Raw genomic sequence first — 20055 nt, 5'->3', positions numbered from 1 at the left:
GTCACGAGCGTATTAAATAGCTTAAAATGCGAATTAGTCCTCCCCCATGAGCACTATTGTTTGTTTAAGACGGATGTCTAAATTATTCCGCCGCAGGAAAGTACGGTAAGTATTTTCGTCTTTAGGTATTTTCCATACAAAGCAGCCGCAGCGTCATTATTGTCGTCTCTAGGTATTTTTCATACAAAGTATTGAAGCAGCCGCAGCGTGATCCTTCTTACCATTATTAATCTGACAAAGGTAGCATATTCAGTTTGACACGGCGATAGGTACACAGAAAGATGAAATTTGTTCGGTAAGATCGCGATACAGACATTACGAAGTTTATTATGGGTACAATAGCACATTAACTGGGACATAGTAATGCATGGCCCTATTGTATTTGCAACCCCAGTGATTTTTAGCAGCTTCGGTTACCTATCACTAAAACGGTAATTCTACAAACTGATGGTTTCTCCACCTACGGGCGCGACGCCATGCCGCAGTGTTCCTCTACGTCAAGGAGAGGATGCTGGGGCTAATAAAGCCTACGACCCTACAGGCAAGCAAGGAGTCGCAAGTAATGATAAGAAAACCACTGAAAAAATACTGAAGCACCTGTTAGAGTCAATAAGCATGATTCTCTGTGGTCTCCAGACTCCAGCAGCTAAAAGCGCCGTGCTCGCCGTACTGGAGCCGGTTATCGTTGCTCTTTAGATAACTTAAAGACCTTTCTTGGGAACTGTGCTGCTCACGCAGGAAAAGCTCATGCAGAAGCTTTTTCGTTGCGCGTTTTTTGTCAAGCTTTAATTAGATTAGTGACTCCAGCCATGCTCTGGAAGGCGCATGACATTTCTGGGTCACTTTTTATACTTCGTTGATAACAATGAGAAGGCCGAACTTGCCTTCATCGTCGTGCATCCTTCTTCTCACATCATCACCTCTAATATGCAGTCTCTACGTCCCAGTTTACCCCTCGTCATGTTTACAATACCAAGCTAGAGCACGCGAGCTGAGGCCGACCTCTCTGCCTCCGTTCAAGTAAGTTCTCTCTCTCTCTCTCTCTCTCTCTCTCTCTCTCTCTCTCTCTCTACAAACGGGCGTGGAATATTCTTCTTTTCACTGATTTATTCGTCTCCTTAAAACCAAGAAATATAAGCATAAAGGTATTATTAGGTATGATTAGTACGAATCGCTAATTGCATCTAAAGCATCTTTCGTTGACTTATACAGATATCTTTACTTGTGTCTCAAAAATAATATTCAAACCGTTAGTAAAAAAAGTACCGACGATTACGTTACTTCCTAATGCGAAATTTGAGCGCAGCAAATAAGCTGTTTCACCTTTTCGATAGATTGAGGCAAAGAAATCGAGCAACACATGTATGCGCTATCACAGAATTTTTTTTTATGTTTCCCGTACTCCTGGATCATCTCGACGGCGGCGACGGTAAGCTTCTGCTTCGGCGGCACGCACCTCTGGATTCTGACGGCGACGGCACTGGGCCTCTGCTCTGGCAGCTCGTTTAGCAGCAGCAGCAGCAGCAGCAGACGGAGGACTTCCATCGGTCGTCTCGCTCATGGCTCAGAAAGAACTGGCAGATAATTTCGCAGTGGCGAACGGCAGCGGCAATTTCGGCTCGGGCGGTGCACATATACAGATCCGCCGCCACCGATCTGGCTCTCTGATTGCCACCGCACAGGGCGAACGGCAGCGGCAATTTCGGCTCGGGCGGTGCACATATACAGATCCGCCGCCACCGATCTGGCTCTCTGATTGCCACCGCACAGGGGGTTGCATTGGAGGAGGAGCGAAGAAAGGAATTAAGTTCGAGCCGGCGCTTTGACAACCGGAGACTCGCAGGAAGAGGGGGGAGGGGGGCGGCGTGTACACCCAGCGGCAAACGATGGGGGCAGAAGCGCGCGCAGCAAGCGGACAACACGATAAAGGGAGGAGGGAAGAGATAGCAGCGACTGACTGATGCCGCTGACGCCGATAGTGAGTCAACCCCAGCTTCGGAGTTGGTTTCAGGGACAACGCCGCCGATGCCGACACAAACAATATGATACCCTCGCTTCCGCAGCGCTAAGAACCAGGTCTAGCCGTGGGAAGGTGGTCACGTATTCGTCGACGTGCCGGGGCCTACGTGAAATAACCGGCGCGTCGGCAACTGAAGAGCACCCTATCCGCCACACAAGAACAGGGGGGGGGGACCCTTTCCTCCTCTTTCTGCATGGCGGCGACGGTGTTCTATGCAGTCACGTTATCTTGACTCTCTAGCGGCGTCAGCGGCATCCAGCGGTATCAGTCGGTCGCTGCTAGCGCTGGGGGGATGAAAGGGGGGCGGAGCTGGTTACGAGGCCGACGACAACGCCGACGACGACGCGAAACCCAGGAAGGGACGCCAAAGAGCTGCGCTCTAAAATTGTTTTTCGTTGTTGTTGTGATGCTCACCGTTACCACAATTAGAAAGAAAATGTTTACCTCTGCTTCCACCAACAGGAAGAATAGATTGCTGTTGCTTGTGGTGTTCACAGTGATATAGCCTGAGTATGCGCTCACATTAGCGAGCATTTCCGCCAGTGCTATTTTACTCTTGTTCCGTCCCAGTTCATATGTGCAATTTTCAATGTATGGTGATAGATACAGGGGTTCGAAGTCCTCCGGAGTCAGGAAGGCACTTAAGTTCTCGAGGCTCATTGCTGGAGGACCCGCTTGCATGTAAGGCCTGTAGAAAAAGCACGTACATGTTTTGTTTTTTATGACAACTGAGACTAATTACGCGGCATGATGCAGTTGTCAGGCAGGCGGAAAATTGGGCATTTGTTCTTCCTTTAAATAAAATAGTACCACGAGGCCATAAACAAAATTCCTCCTTCGTTGTTGGCGTTGTATCAATTATGAATCATCACAACTAGCGCAATTCACAGTTCTCCGAAAAGATGTCGCCTTCTTTGGACTCTGCAGCATTAAAACTAGAATTCCCTGTTTTTCCCACAGAAACAGTATATCCGATGTCTCTTGCACACTTCGGCTTCACGTAACCTACGTCATCACCTGACATTGACAATCATATGACAGCGCCGATACAGTAGAATCCCATTAAACTGGACCACTAGGGACCGCAAAAATACGTTTCGATTAGCAAGAGTTCCGTTTGCTGAGGAAGATGCACAGAGCTCCAGCCCTATATTGTGCACCGTCTTAACACTGTTCGATGTGTAATGCATAAACAAGTAAATGTAGCTGCTAGTTCGTCCCGTGGTTTGGGCATGGTCGAAGACTGCCGCATAGAGTAGGCTTCGCTACTTTAAGTTTCGAGGAAGCGCTGCTGACGTATGAAAAAAAAAGAAATATCGAAGTTTGGCATAAAAGGCGAATCATTGATTGCGATAGCAAATCATTAGACAGCTGTGCGAAGTAAGTCTAATAGTTTTATCGGTCGTATAAATTTCAGTAAACATTCGCTCACTAACTCACTTCAAAAGCATTGTGTCACGCGTGCACAGAGAAACGAGAACAAATCTCACTCAATGGCCGCGGACACTCACTGTCAGAACGCTGACGTGAATAGCGGCAGCAGTGGCGAGCGAACACTTACGTGCCGCCTCTAGTTTCAACGCGGCTTCGAAACTTGAAATTACGCGACCTCCAACACTAGGCGCGCGAGAGCACAGCGGACGCCACGCCACAAGCCATTTCGGCTCTTGTAACCTTTTAACAGGGAATTGTTTCTGCACTTAGTTGCGCCGTGGAGCGTTACCAGGAAACTCAGCCGAACTGTGCGCCACCTCCCGTTCCCTAGCAACCACGTGCGAGAGCAACAAGCCACGTAACCTCCTCTCAGCCCACACGCGTAGGGAGGAGCCTTGACGCCACAGGCGAGTAAAAGCACGGAACAGCCCGCGCGGCGACACACCTTTCGGCTTCACTACTCCGTGCGTACCTGCTACTGCCATGGGAAGACCGAAGAAATTCCTGACGCCTGAAGAAGAAGCGGCTTACCAGGAAGAGCGCAGTACTGCCAATAAAAAAGCGATGCGTCGCCGCCGAGCTTATTCGGAATACGGCACCGAAGCTGCGAATGAGACGAGGCGATGCCGAGTTAAAGATACCGAGTTTGAGACCAGGAAACGCGATAGTTGGCGCCTGAACGCTTAACGTCGCGGAGAAAGTGATCCCGGCCTACGACTGCTCGAAAACTTCCAGCGCCAAGCCCGCCGATACAACAATTAGAAAAACCTAGTATAACCTCGCAAAACCTAGAAACAACTTAGCCAAGCCTGCCATAACCTCGCAAAACCTACAACGACTTAGCCAAGCAAAACGTAGCATAACTTTGCAACACGTACAAACAACTTAGGCAAGCCACTTAAAAGCTAGGTGCCTACGAGGTCCGCTGTTGACTCCAGCCATGCACCACTACTGCAAGCTGCGCACGTTTTTTACCCGCCGCCGATTACCTGCAAGATACGGCGCGTGCGGCCATGTTCAGCCATGCCATGCACAGCAACGCTTGGGCAAGCGCACACACTTGCCTCCTTTCCTCCCCCTTAGCGCGCTATCAACATCCCCCCCCCCATTCTTTGTTTCGCGCAGAACACGGAGCGAGTGGTAAGGCGGTACACTTCAAGACAACCTTCTTGCAGGCGCACGATCTCACGCTTTCCCTGGAGCCTGCAGCAAACGGCGCCGCGTGGCTGTAAAGGATCTCATAGCCCTTGGACATTGTACAGAGCATCACACCGACGGTGATGACAACGCAGTAAATTCGCCTGGAGTGTCCTTATTATTGATATCGCAATGAAAAGTGCTCTTGCTGCTCAAACAAGCGGCAGAATAACACATACGTGCTAGGAGAGTCCTACATATTGAGTGGCGCCGCTATAAGGCCTCCAAAATTTAGGTTGTAGCATATTTTGGCCGCCTATGGGGCAATTGGCCGTGCCAGGACGCTTTCCAGCCTGTATATGCTATGCAATAAATATCTATCAAATGTGTGCTTGTTTGAGCCGTTTCTACCACTTTCTAAGAACGGCTTTATTGATAGAAAGTCCGTGTCACAGAAATATATTTCAGATCCTGCCACTTTCTGAGAAACTCCTTTAGAGCTTGCTTCTGTTGTTCCCTTTACAGATAGTTGCGAGAATTTTGGTGCCAATAATGAAATATGTTTTGCATTACCCAAACACCATATCAACCAAGTTAGAGACTGTTCTGTTAAGCGGCAATCGCGTATACTTTTTTTTATATAGCTAACGTCTTTGAATCATGTCGCTTGGTTTCATCACAAAAACGTCTCGAACGTCATCGAGTCTCCACAATCCTGTAGGACTTCATATGAACAACTTGCAGGCGGGATTTGGCAGAAATTCACACCACCAAGACCGAAACGTAGCGCCAACTTTAAAAGCATCCCTGCCGCACAATAAAGATGTGGCGCTGCATTCTGCGGTACACATAAAATCAACAAAGCAGAGCTGAAGGACTTTAAACGAAGTTGATCATTAGTGGAAGCCAACAGTACAAATATGGCAAACAAATCGTTGAGAGCGTGGTCCTCCAAAGGCTATTGTTTGCACGCTGCTATTCGTCTTTTCTGCAAGAGTTATTAAGCGAAAAATCAATCGTACTCTCCGTAAGAAAGCGCTTGCATCTGAGACATTATGTGATAATTTTATGCAGTGTACTTTGATTCGTTTTCACATGGTAAAGGGACACTAAAGAGAAGCACTAAAACAGCTCGGATTTATACGGTAATCGTTTGAAACTACGCTTTCGTTGATCTCACAGGAAGGGCTATTCATTGCAACAGAAAACGAAGACCAAAGTTCCATTTCTTTTTTTTCGCGCTACAACCATCTTTGCGTCGGTATGTTAGCGCAGCGTCACAAATTCCAAAGTATATTTTCTCGTCTAGGCTGTTTTCGTGTAGTAATACTTCTCGAAAGTTGATAAGTTCAACCATTCGGGAAGACGAAGAAGTTCCGGCAGAACTCGCTCTTTCACATGGGCTACACTGATTATGGACGTTTTAGCCGAAAACTCGTCAACTGCACCAGCCTCGACTATCTGATCGGGTTCGACTCGACAAACGTTCGTTTCAAGAACAAGTTCACGTCCGTGAGTGAATATTTCGTCATACCACGCGTCTTTTAAAATTCGAAACGGCGGAAGCCCCGTTAGGCCTCGATAGGCTTAGCGCGTGAGCGACAGCCTCATCACTTAATAATCGGATCGCTTCTGCCGAGCGTAGGAGATGGCTACATCAGAAGACATGGACCACCAAATAACCCCCCTCCCCTGCATCCGGTTAGCAACGCGAACGAAAACGGGAACACTAAAATAATTTCCGAAGTGGGGACTAGCAAAAGCCAAGAGATCGCCGCCCACAACCAGGTGACGGACAGCTGGCAGTTAGTTCTATCGCGGCGACAGCGAGAGGCTGTCAAGCACAACGACAGGGAAACCGCTTCCAACAACAAGAATAACATAAGCGGACAACCATCAGCAGTCGGCGCGAAAGGAGACGGGCAAATCGGTCGTCGCAACATGCGCCCGAGGAAGGGGAGGCCTATGCCACCATTACCGAAGAATGACATCAAGATAATACTCAAGCCCCACAAGGGACTAATGCTCAAGGAATATCTGAGAACAGAAATACCACAAGCGATTATTCGGGCTACCGGGACAATAATCACAGGAAACGTACCGAACCAATGAAATTCACTGAAGAAGACTTCATACTGCGAATCCGAGAGAGAACGAATATCATCATCGTCTCCACACCTTCACTGGAAGTGGCGGACGTCATTCGTCGAATCACGTGCATGAAGCTGCGAGGCAAGCAACACCCCTTCAACGTGTACGTAGCGGATCCAGATGATAGCTACAAAGGGGTGGTGCACGGATTCTCAGCACACACCGAATGAGCAGATCTCCAGCAACACCTGCGAAACAGGACCCAAAGAGTCACCATCGAAAGGGTCCGAATGCTAGGAAGCTCAAATACCGCTCGCCTCACCTTCTCAGGAGGCACGCGCCCCAAATGCGTGTACTACATGGGAGTAGAGTTGCGGTGTACGGAGTACAGGCCAACAATCCAAACGTGCCTGGAGCGCATGCAAGAGGGACACCGCTCGGACGTTTTTCCGAACCCCAAGAACATATGCCGTGGTTGCGGACTCGAAAATCCAGCCCCACAAGGACACGAATGTGAAGTGAAGTGCGCTGTGTGAAGAGCGGCGGGGCGCGAGACGCGTCGGTGCCCGAACAAACTGATTGCCGCCAAGCGCGTGAAGACGACTCGCCAATCTCGATCGCGGGAATGGTCGGAACAGAACACCAAAAAGGCACCGGTGCGCTGGTTCGAGTCGACGGAAGAGGAGGACTTCTACCGGCAACGATCGAGATCCAGATCTCCACACGGAAGCAGAGCGAAGAGCAATACCCCCTCGCGGGACCCCTCCAACTCCAGGGCTTCGCAGCGGTCGAATTCGCCACTGGCTAAAAAACAGCAAGTGAGCTGGGCGAGTGTTGTTTCTCCCACTTCTCCAAAACAGAATGCTGGCGAAAACGATAAACGTGTCCACAAATTGGAAAAGGAAAATGCGCGACTAAGAGAACAGCTCTCAGGAGAAGAACGCAAACGACAATCACTTGAGAAACAAATGTCAGAGTTAGAGGCACGCTTCAATAGCACAATACAGCAGCTGGAAACACCGCGTCAGTCTAAAGAAATAGCCAAAACGAAAGCGGCGGCAGATATAAACTCCTTCTCCGCGCAGTCTCCGACAACCCAAATCTCATATAACGCGCAGATAACGGCAGCACAGATCCAGACAATGATGGCGGAAAACTTCAAAATATTCATGCATGAAATGATGGCGTTAGTTACCCAAAGGTTAACGGAATTTCAACAACTATGCACGAATGACTTCGAGAAACACAAGGTATTCGTGGCGGAACAGCTTAAGGCAGTCTCGAAGGCTGTTCCTACCAAAAAACGCGCAATTGCGATAGCAGTGGGTTCGACAAAAACTAAAATAAGCCACGGCGTAACAGAATCCGACGGCTCGGACACGGAAGCGTCACGGGCTTAAAATAAGAGTGGGCAACATGGCTAATCACGTTAAGAAATCACAATGAATACAAAATTCAGAACAATTTTGAGATATGGCAATGGAACTGCCACTCCTTCTCCAGGAAAGCGGCAGTGTTCCACCAGTTTATCAAAAACTCCGGGATTGCTCCGGACGTGATATGTCTGCAGGAGAACGGGGTGAAGCCGGCCAAACTGCAGGGATACTACACTCTGAGCGATCCTCAAAATTCGAAGGTCGCCACACTGGTGAGCAAGTCGATAAACGCTCAATTATTAACACCTCCGCAAACTGAGAGAGAGACTAATTCCATAGTTATCAGTGTGATGCCAAAGAAACGAAGTAAAGCACACACTAATCACAAATCTGTACAGTCCTCCCAAAAGCAGAGGGGACGACCTAGCCCACATTCTCTCAGCGATAAAAGATTTAGTGGGCACCAGGGATAAGGCGGTGATAGTGGGTGACTTTAATGCACCCCACATACTATGGGGATACGCGAAAACGTCGCCCAAAGGGTTCCCACTCGAGCGCACCGCAACGGCCTTGGGCTTACCGGCAATCAATCAGATCGGCAAACCGACGCGCACGGGTAACAGTGTCAGCAGAGACACGGCGCCCGACCGTGCCTTTACAATTAACATTAGAGACGCGCAAGGGGTTTCCTTTGACGAAAACCTGGGAAGCGATCATGACATATTCGGAGTAGCACTCTCCACGCCCAACATACGGAGAACAATAGGAATGACTAAATTAACTGACTGGCCTCATTATAGAGAACTCCAGAGAGCGCTGGAGGAGTCGGATACAGCCCCGACCAACATGTGAGGATGGACTGAATTCCTTCGACGAGCATACGGGGACACCACTAAAGCCATTGAGCGTACAGTGGAGGTGCCGGTGATAGACTCTCACCTGGTCAGCCTATGGGAAGAGAGGCGGAAACTGGCCAAGAGATGGAAAAGACAACGTATAAACAAACACCTGAGACAACGCATCGCTCTCTTGGCAGAGCAAGCCCGAGGCCACGCCAACGAGCTTGCTAAAAACGAGTGGGCGACGTTCTGTGGAACCCTATCAGGAACTCCTGGCACGACCAGTACGTGGCGAATACTACGAAGCATGCTAGATCCAATGAGCATGCGTACTGAGAATAACAAGAAGCTCCAAATTATAGCAGACAACTTCGAGGGTACAGACCAAGATCTAGTCCATGCTCTTCAGAAAAAGTACATAGGACATTCACCTGCCACCGGATCGTCGTACGCGAGGAGACAATACGCGGGGGAGGCGAACCCTAAATTAGACGAAGAAATAACGTGCGCGGAAGTATATGAGGCGGCACAGTCCGCAGTTAAAAACTCGGCACAGGGCACAGGGTCGATCACAAATGAAATGATTCGAAACATGGATTCGGTAGCCCTAACGAAAATAACAAAGATTTCCAATAGCGAGTGCTGGGCCAAGGAGGACTTGCCCCAAGAGTGGAAATTGGCTAAAATAATCATGATCCCCAAACCAAAAAAGAATCCCTCGATTGATACCCTACGGCCGGTGTCGCTCACGTCCTGCCTGGGTAAGCTCTATGAAAGGGTCATCCATAGCAGCGATACCTGGAAGAGCGAAGCTGGTTCCCTGACTCCATGATAGGATTTTGCACGGGTTTATCTTGCCAGGACGCGTTCCTCCTACTTAGAGACGAAATTTGAACTAATATACCGTACGCCGACGAGAGACTAGTCCTAGCACTAGAGCTCAAAGGAGCCTTCAATAACGTCTCTCACACCCCAATATTGAAGAAACTCGAACTCGGGGGTTGTGGTGAGCGTACATACAATTACTTAAGAGCGTTTCTTTCCAACCGCAAGGCGAGCATCAGTATTGGCCAAATCACTTCGGATTTATTTAAAATGCCTGACAAAGGAACACCTCAAGGAGCTATATTATCTCCCCTTCTCTTCAACATGGCGATGTGTCGCCTCGCGCGCGATCAGGGTCGGATACCCGACCTAGGTTACATGTTCTACGCGGACGACATCACGCTGTGGACGAGCAGAGGGTCACTAGCGGATAAGGAATATACGCTCCAAAGCGCAGTATCAGCGGTGAAGAAGTTTTCTACATGGAGTGGCCTGAAGTACGCACCCGAAAAATCAGAGGTCATCCGGATACATGCCAAAGGCTACAAATCCAGAGGATCGATTAACATCGTGGATGAGGGCCAATCAGTCCGAGAGGTACCCACGATGCGAGTCCTGGGTTTGTGGCTTTAGAGCGACGGGAAAGGAGTACAGACACTGAAGACCCTCAAATCCACAGCCCACAACATAGCCCAAATGATGCGTCGCGTGACGTATAGAAAAGTGGGAATGCGAGAAGACGATACCCTAAGGCTCGTACAGGCCTTAGTGGTTAGTCGAATCACGTATGGCTTACCGTACCAAATCCTGAACAGCGAGGAGGAAAAGCGGGCTAACAGAATAATCCGAACCGCTTTCAAAGCTGCTCTAGGCCTGCCTAAATGTACTTTAACGGAGCGCATATTAGCTTTGGGAGTGCACAATACTTTCGATAAACTGAAGCAGGCCACCCTGATGCGACAGAGGGAGCGCCTCAGCTTCACAAAAACTGGTAGGGCAATATTGGCTAGACTCAATATCCCAGCATACACCATTTATCTCACAGAGCAGGTCGTACCTCTCCCTCCTTCGATGAGATCCAAAATTACAGTAGCCCCAATTCCAAAGAATATGCATCCCGAGTACAACAAAGAAAGGCGCAAAGCACGCGCACGCCACATTCAATCAGCGTACCTTAATAATCATAGGTACAACACGTACTACACGGACGCAGCTGTGTATGCAGCGGTGACCGGGCAGCGCTACAAAAGGGGGTATGCCCTGGCAGTCGTGAACGCGATCAGCCAACAGCAAATTACCGCGTCGGCCATGGCGGGATCCCCCACCTCGGCTGAAATATTAGCAGTGGCGATCGCACTCGCTCACGCAGAGCGTTCGCAAAGGAACTCGGTCGTGGTCACGGACTCCCAGGAGACATGTCGCATGTTTCTCAACGGGCATATCACTGCGGCTAGCCTCGCGATAATCCCCAAATCCTTCAACGACCATCATCGCCTACTGTGGTACCGGGCCACGCGGGGGTACAGGGGAACGAAAAGGCTAACGCGTTAGCTCGAGGGTTCACTAACCGAGCGACGGCGTCCTCTTCTAACCCGAACCACCCACACTATCCCTCACAATATTCCACAAATTTAAATGCCAAAGACATCCTTGCTCATCAGCGCGGAGTCCGCAGAAAATACCCGCCACCTCACCCACAACTTAGCCGGGAATAGGCCGCCGATTGGCGTAAAATACAGACCGGGGTGTTCCCCCATTTAAAATTGCTAAATGCCATGTATCCCACTCGTTATAGGGCCAACTGTCCTTGGTGCGGTGGCATACCTACCCTAATACATATAACCTGGGAGCGCACTAAGCACCCTCATAGGCCAAATGCAAGTAACACAATGGAGCAGTGGGAGGCACAGCTCGCCCGCTCCGACCTGGCAGGACTAAAGTCCTTAATTAGCCAGGTCAGGCAGGCGGCAGAGGCCAGTGGGGCCCTGGACTGAGAGGCTCCGACCACCCCTCCTTCATATCTTTTCCATTTCAATAAAGTTTCTATCTATATCTATCAATCATTGGTTCCATTCTAAAACAATGTTGCCCGCTGTTACTGATAAAAAGATTAACGGGACAATTACAGACACTGTGGAACTACATGGCGTCACGTGAATATCAAGGCAGCGTCATGAGCCGTTTTCTGTCTTTTCAGCCATTAAACTTTCTCTAATGGTAAGAGTGACCGTTCGTATGTATAAATGTGTACTTTATAAATACAGCTTGCCTTATTATTCACTTTGGCATTCCTTTAGCATACTACGCTCAAAAAATCATGAAATTGCTTAATATTCCTTCAACTTCGAAGTGTTCAGCTCACCTTCCATCTGCCTGACCATTCGATGCACCTTGTTCATCGCCATTGGCTTCTGATCTGAAATATAAATGAAGAAATCTTTTATAGAACTTAAAGTGAGCACTCACAAAGCTCTTTTAAAATATAAGTTTTAATACCTTCCTTTTTTTATTTATTTACAAGTTTCTTTACTTGTCCTCTACCAAAGCTGACTACTCATGCGTTCCTTTTCTGATCCTTGTAGAAGTCATGCATTAAATTCAATTGCATCTGAACGAAATGTATATTGAGACCAACACAGTGCGAACCGCGAGAATATCTCACAGGACGCTTACGAGTGTGTGACACGAATGTGTTAAGGGGTCCTTAACCACTCCTCGGGTTTGGGGAAAAACACATTCCGTGGTTAGTATACGCTGCTATGAATATCTCAGCCAAATTTTGCAGTCTTACGCGGTGCGTGAAGTCGTCTTTTTCTCAAGCACTCTCTAAATTTTAAACAGAAGCTTTTATAAGGTTCTATATTTTGTCTTATAGCAGATTCCAATACGCGAGTGCCGTTGGCCAGTAGTTGACATCAACCGAGACGGGTGATTTGATCAGTGCGCCTCTTCCTACTGTTACTGTGTATATTTATTGACGCAGTTAATAAACAGACGGAAGTATGTAAAAATCTGCATTTCAAATTTCCATTGTAATTACGTACTTGTGGCAGTACGACTATCGTTACTATCACTGACTATCATCTGCTATCGATTGGCCGCGCCGACACGAATAGGAATGAAACTTTGGCTACACAGCTTATTAGTGTCGTCGCAGTAGTGTCTCGCTAATTTCGATTTGCATTGAACACCCCACTAGTCTCAAGCCACGCGAAAGTTAAGGTGAGACACGATGTACGCAGCCAGCGCGCGCTGACAACTGGCGGCTCCTGGCGGCACCTGAACTTGACTTCGTACTGAGCTATTACGCTATTGTGCGAAATGCGCAATTTCGATGTGGCTACTTTCCGTTCGTCAAGCTCCTGCAGGACAAAGCTGGTCGGCATCACATAGCACCACCAGACTGGAGTACGTGAGCGTGAGCGCGCGCTCCAGCCCTGTCGGGCACATATCGTTCGCTACTACACATACGTGTAGCAGTGTCTGCAACTTAGCGTTGGTGCCGTGGCCGACCAAAGGTGCCAGGACGAGTGAGCTCGCTGGGCTCCTCTGGCTCTCAGACAACAGCGCGCTCTTATGGGTATCTGTGATTTACGTGGCTAACGACCTAAGCACCAACATTTGATGAACAGGCCATCTGTTCCCGCGTTTCACACTCTCGACGTGTGTCACCAGCCTGTTCCAAACTCGTTACGTTAGGAATCCTTTAACACGAGGGATGAGTACCGCATCCGTCGCTTAGCCGACGTGCGCACTGCCGATGTACTCGTACAAGCGTGAGGGGCGTGAGGAAGAAGCTTGCTGGACCCTCGGAAATGGTGTGATTGTCGTAGAGATAACTGCGAAATGAAATGTGCTACTCATATGTCACTCGGTGCGAGAATAGCCTCACGTATTTATCTAGTGCACTGTAGCACAGCAGAGGGCTGAGATACAGTGAATTCAACCATAATCTGAGGGATAGCATATGAGTTTGGCGGGTCGTAAGCGCCAAAATCGTAAGTATTGGCGTCTGTGGGCAACTAGGGCTGGACTAGCATGGCGCTCTTTGGCCATACCGGGCCCTTGCGCCATTAAACATCAAACGTTCATTCAACCAGCGTTAGAGTTTTGAGCTGGCACACAGCATCCCCTTGCGGATATGGTGCGCTTCTTTATGGTCCGCATCCGCTTGCGGATATGATGCAGAAGAAAATGGCCAGTGACGGTACGGTGGGGAACGTGCAAGAACCATGAAAAAAAGGAAGCGTGAAGGTTGTCGTTACTCCTACTTGGCTAATTGCCACAAACAGAAACGCCGTAATATAAGCCTATCATTGAGATATGTTTAGTGAAAACTTGGAGCATGAGAAACGGCCACATTGACAGGCAGGCGTGATCCCACGCCTTTTTAACTATTTCTACCGCTTCTCTGGGAAAATATCCGTGTGCATTTTATTTTACTGAAAGGGAAAATGTCAATGCTTCTGTAGTACAAAAATCTATACGTGTTTTAGTAAAAATTATAAACACTGAAACTAGAAAACCTATGTGGAAAAATATGAGAATAGTGTCATACGAATAAATATTCCATTTGAAGTATTATTGCCGTACTAAAACAACAAATGTTAATTTTTTCTATGTAACAATTTATTAGTTCGTTCTTGGTAACCCCTACCAACCAGTGATTCTGGCGCAAGATTTGGCAAGACTGTGCAAACATGCTATTATGTCGTGCGGAATAGCGTTGCTCACTTGAACGCGGCGCTTTCATCCGAGATTTTTTTTTTCCTTGTGTCTTTGTTCAAATGGCGGCGTGCGCTTCACTTCAAACTATACGTGACCTAGCGCACGGCCTTCATTGGCGAAAGATGTGAGTGCAGCTTTTTTGTTATCGTGCAATTACGCTGTGGCATCCAACGTGCTTCTCTCGTCGTGACGATAAATGCGGAACGCTCCGCAAAGAAACCGCCAAGCTATATTCGCTTGCTCTCAGTAACACTGGCTCTGGGTGTCTGACGGGCAGCAGAATAAATAAGTCGAATGTTTCCTAAATGGTAATGGTAATGCTTTGTCTGATAACTGTTGCATATGAATAGATGGTGTCGCAATGAATTACGAATGATTCTGTGAAAAGTATCCGCATATCTTGCTATACATTACGACTGTCTGCTGGCCATAGCATTTTTCCTCCATTGAAACATGTTTTGTTCGGTCAATTATATTGGTTGCATTATTCCGGACGAATAAAAGTGAAGTTGTTCTTGAAACCTATGTGGCAATGTCATTTACTTCCATCCTATTCGCTCACTTTCCTAAGTAAGCTACTGGAGCAATTGCCGTCAATAACAGCCCAATTATGTTCCCATTAAGATATACGCCACTCCTATAGTTAAAGGACACGCTGATGTTTCAGCTGAGGCAAGTCGCAGGCTCGCTTCAGCCTCAAAATAAATATAACTGCTGGAGAAGCGGTCGAAATGCCTGACGTAAAGAAACTCAAACATTCGCGCCAAGCAGCATAAAATGTTGACGTCACTGCCATTTCCGATAGTAGGTCAGTTCCTTTCTTTTTTTGCTTGCTGTTAGTTGTCCTCACGATACGTAGATGGTGACGGTTGCAACGCGCCGCCATTTTCTTGACATGTGGTTTTCTATGGAAGCTTCGCTACCAGTTCACACGTGCCTTGCGTGATCGCCGACTCACCTTCGCGCGCTTTCACTCGCACATACACTCTAAGAACAGTTTACACCCTTTGGCTTGCCCCTTCTGCCACACAAAGATAATCGTCATCTGCCTTGATGCGTTTCCTTTCTTTATCGCTGAGAGCCCAGAACTTTCCAGTAACGAATGGCACGCGCGTTATCAGCATAGAACAGTTTACATCCTTTAGAGTGCCCCTTCTGATAACGCGCGGAAAGTTCGTCACTGGAAAGTTCCGGGCTTGCAGCGATAAAGAAAGGAAACGCATCAAGGCAGATGACGATTAGTCTTGTGTGGCAGAAGGGGCAAGCAAAAGGGTGTAAACTGTTCTTAGAGTGTACACCAGTGGGGGGAAACTCCCCGGTTTCGGTGGCAGAGGTAATTGGCGCCATCTCTGCATTGGGCGAACGCGTAAATCCGTTCCCCTTGCATGGCCTCGTAGATGGTTGCGCGCACGCGCGCCGATCCCGGTGGCCGAGCCCTTCCTCCTCAACTCCTCTCCAATCGCCCTCTCTCGTTACTCCCTCGCAACTCCCTCACCTTCGACTGTCTCCGCGCGCACGCCGTGCGGCCCCGCCGGCACGGCGCCGGCCCGGCGCCAGTTCTGCCCGCTGCATGACGTTTCATGTTTCGTTATCTGCTGTTATCGCGAAGCGTGCGCTACTGTGCGTTCACAGGCGTGGGTAGTTTCGTCGTTTTCGCGGTCCTCGGTATCCGTGTGCTTGTGCTCCGCGATATTTCGCCCGTTTCACGACTCGTACCACTCGTGCATCGTGCAGTGGTGCACAAATACCTCAAAAACAAGTCCTGCAAGGTTGTTCCGGGTGCCTAAAGACAACAGGTGAGCGCTCAGACCCAAGGACATCAGAAGGCGCATGTACTACACGAACACAGCCCTGTCCCTGTGTGAGCTCTATGAGGCTCCGGACGTCGTTGCGCCTTGATTATGCTACACTTGCGTCTTCCCGGTAGAGAAAGCTGACAAATAGATGTTCCTCCTCATTTTCACCTGGTCTTTGACTTGTGTTTTTCCGTGCCAAGTCTCATTCTGCAACTTGAGTAACTTGCCCAGCTTTCCATACCGCCCTCAGTGCTTTTTCTGTGTGTCACGTTCTACAAACGTACTAACAGCTGAAAAATTACTGTTCGTGTTTGTGTACTATCTCAGTAACCGCCGATGGGAAAACTGCGCGAACAACCTTCATGTGTAGGCATGATACACTTTTTTTTTCTTCTGAAAGCATGAGCGTTGCAAGTGCCCTACATGTAGATTTTTGCAGTTCGTGTTTATTATACAAACGAATGCCCAGTAGATACGACTTAGTGCCTGAAGTGACGTAATCTTGTTGCTAAGCACTGCATTCGGGTCGAAAGAAAAGTCGTATTGTTGGCTCATTTTACCTGGTTTTTGATCGAGGAATAAGCCTTTCTGCGAATGTTTACTATCTGCTGCTGCAAAAGCCTAATATTTTCTGTTCCCCTTGCCACCATTACTCAATTTGTGACCAAGTGCACAATAATGTGACAATGTGTATTTCAGTATTTAGCACAATGTTATTTTTGTTCTGCCATGTCTTTTCAATTTGTTCAGCAGTATTGAACATGTCACGCATTTCATATACTTTCGTGCAGATTTATAAGCTCTTCCTTTTTGTACGGCTTTCAATCAAACAATGTTAGCATTTTATTATATTCTTTAGGTATTTTGCGTGTCCTTGTTTTTGCCATTACCAGGGAGTTTTCCCTTTTTATAGTTGTCATGACTATGTCATACAGGTCGTCCAGTTTTGTGCAATATCTTAGTGCATATTTCAGAAGCTCGTGTACATTTCGGTCTTGAGAGCGTTATATAAAAATCTTATTTTTTTATATGTGTGTACATGAAACGACCTCCGCGTTTTCTAGCGCTTTCTTTTGTTATTTCACCGTCTGTGAACTTTTGTGTTTAGTACCTTGTATCTGTCATGCACCTTTCACTTTTGCTCATTTTTGAGCCTGTATCACCACCACGTTATAAGAAAAATCTGTTTTCGGAAACGAAGTCAATAAAGCGAGATCTGTTGTGTTGGCAGTGGAATTTTTTTTATGTTCTGGCACATGCTGGTATAAGTAGGGGCAAGACTGCGTGTGTGCCAACGCATAGCCAACAGCGCACCACGCGCCAGATCGCAAGCAATGGCAATGCTCTGCGTAGCGCGTGCTTTGCTTGCGAGCTGGCGCGTGATGCGCCGTAGCACGCGCGCGATAAAAAAAAAACCCACCTCGTACTGGTAAAAACAAAAATAAATAAGCGGTGCGCGTGGCATGGGGGAAAGGGGAAAAGTGAGCGGAGCAGGTCGGCATAATAAAAAGAATAAAAACGTTTGAGAGAGGAGGCGCCGCGCGGCTGCTCTTCGCGTTGCCATGACAACGTAAACAATCGTGTGCGCTGCCATTTTTGCTTTTGCGTTGCCCATTGGTTAGGGCCGCACTGAAGGGGACCTTGGCGCTAGCGTCGAAAGAGCGCCTACTCGAAAACAACCAATGGTAGCCATGCGGAGATTCACCCCCCTAGCTTCACTCAAAGAACAACGATAGCGGCGAACACACTCGGCGATCGCCGAAAATCTCATCAGCGGGTCAAGCGCGTCGGCTTTTATACATCAGTAATCGAACGTTACAGAGTAATCGCTGGGACCCGCGTGTCTTCCACAAATGTTCTACACCATTCGCGTCGTGCAGACATGCAATCATATTATACAAGGTTCGGGGAGAGATAGCGGATGGAACCATGGATAACATTCCAGAAGATTGCTATACATGCAGGCACGTCTTGCGCGGTGCGATAACATTTGTTAGGCGGTGAAACATGGTCACCCGATAAAGATAAACATGTACACGTGTCAATATTGCTACTTGGAAGCGTCAACGGTTCGTTTTGAAGTGCCATCGGCTACTCATTTGAAGTGAACTGGAAAGAGCCCATAGCAGCGACATCGCTGGCGAGCGATCAGTAGCAGTGAGGCTGCTCGTGACGCCAGAGCTTACCTGCGACCACTCCTATATCGTTGAATGGCCATTTCGCCGTTTCACAGGGATATTCCCTGCGTGACAGCGCATATCTCACCGTTTACCGGCAGGAACGCTGTCGGTCGGTCCGCGAACTGCAAACAACGTGTCGCTAACAAAGATGCGCCTTCAATTCCGGTGCCATGGACATAATAGGTGGCTCAAAGGAAATCATCGTCTCTGCTTTCTAAGGAACAGTCAGCATTTGCGTCTTGAATGTGCAGAATGGAAGAAGTGATCGCTTATTCGAATTCTGATGGCGTTTGCAGCTTCTTTGCAGTGGTAAATTATACTTCGCTCAAACCCTGAACCGCCGTTGCCAGGTATCGTTTTCTAAACCGAGAAAACAATTTACTGTATGCAGACCTCGTCCTGTTACAGTTATATTTTTCTATTCCATCCTTTTAAAAGCATGCTCAAACACGATCTGCGGTTTATATACAATTGCCGCTGCTAGTGCTCGGCTCTCATGCAGTTTTCTGCGCAAGACACTTCTAGGTCGTTTTTCACAATTAAATTCGTCCTCAGTGATTGTATAGCCTCATCGCTTTTTTCAATATTCGCACTGAGAGAAACGAAAAAGAAAACGACGCCAACCTCACTAAGGTTACAGCTTCGTAAAACGCAAAAACAACGTGCAATCCAGCTGCGGCCCCGCGTAAGTTTGGGAGACTAAGTGTTGCGACGCAACAAAAAAAGCGCTGCCACATTGGAGCGCCGTTTTTCACGAGTGCCCCTAGGCAGCTCTGGTTTCCCATGTGAACAAAATCAAAGCAATCAAAGCTGAACTGCGCGCCACGGTGATGTTCCGCAGGCGGAGCATTGTGGGTACCACCCCGCTTCGCCCTAGCCTTCGCAGTGCAAGGCGTTGAACAAGTACCGCGAACACCACTAAAGGGATGACAGGCTATCTTTGATTGCCAACAGCTCCCTCCGCTTCTGTTGAACGCACTCAAATACTTCTTGCGTGAAAATATTTCGAAACAGTCTGTTTTAACGCAAACTGCATTTCTCGACTTCGATAAAAGTTGTTCAGGACCTCTTTAGGCGTCTTGAGAGTTAGCTGTTGTATGGGCTAGGCGTTTTCTCTCCCTATATCGAGCTCACTGAATCGCTTGGGGGTAGTACTGCTTCTTTGATGACATTTCAGTCTAAATAATATTTTATAGCGCACTCGTTTAAAATGCTACTTTCCTCTCTGATGCTCAAACGCTCATTGGCTTTCGAAGCAAACTATCGCCGAGGCGATAGTACCGCCGAAGTGGATTTACAGCTCCAGTATGACGAAGACGTAGTCACGACAATGTGATGACGACAAGTGCATCACGTCAACGCCGTAACGACGACTGTATAACTACCGTGTTACTAGGACGACCTGACGATGACGGCGTGACGATGACTGCATGACGACAATGGCGTCATTAAGATGGCGTGACAGCTATCGCAATTATATGGTGGAATGTCGAAACTGAAATGACGAGGACGGTATGTCGACAACGGCATAAGAACAATGCGACGGCAACGAGTGTGTGACGACGACGATGTGTATACTAATGCACAACCATTACTCTTTCATGACGATGATGGAATGAAGACGGCGTG

At 48.1% G+C, this 20055-nt stretch overlaps 1 protein-coding gene across 1 annotated transcript in view; it reads right to left on the bottom strand.

Annotated features, from left to right (window-relative positions):
• LOC142557133 (putative serine carboxypeptidase CPVL) overlaps positions 1-20055 on the bottom strand; it is a 57370-nt gene that overhangs the window by 31933 nt on the left and 5382 nt on the right. Inside the window, exons 3-4 of the mRNA XM_075668778.1 lie at positions 12085-12138; positions 2465-2708 (exon numbers count right to left, since the gene is read on the bottom strand). Coding sequence (XP_075524893.1) covers positions 2465-2708; positions 12085-12138 — 298 coding nt within the window. The remainder of the gene's footprint in view (positions 1-2464; positions 2709-12084; positions 12139-20055) is intronic.

The sequence above is a fragment of the Dermacentor variabilis genome, chromosome 9, assembly GCF_050947875.1.
Source record: "Dermacentor variabilis isolate Ectoservices chromosome 9, ASM5094787v1, whole genome shotgun sequence".
Classification (NCBI taxonomy): Eukaryota; Metazoa; Arthropoda; class Arachnida; order Ixodida; family Ixodidae; genus Dermacentor; species Dermacentor variabilis.
The sequence above is the reverse complement of the archived record's forward strand: the minus strand, read 5'-3'. Positions and strand labels throughout refer to the sequence as shown.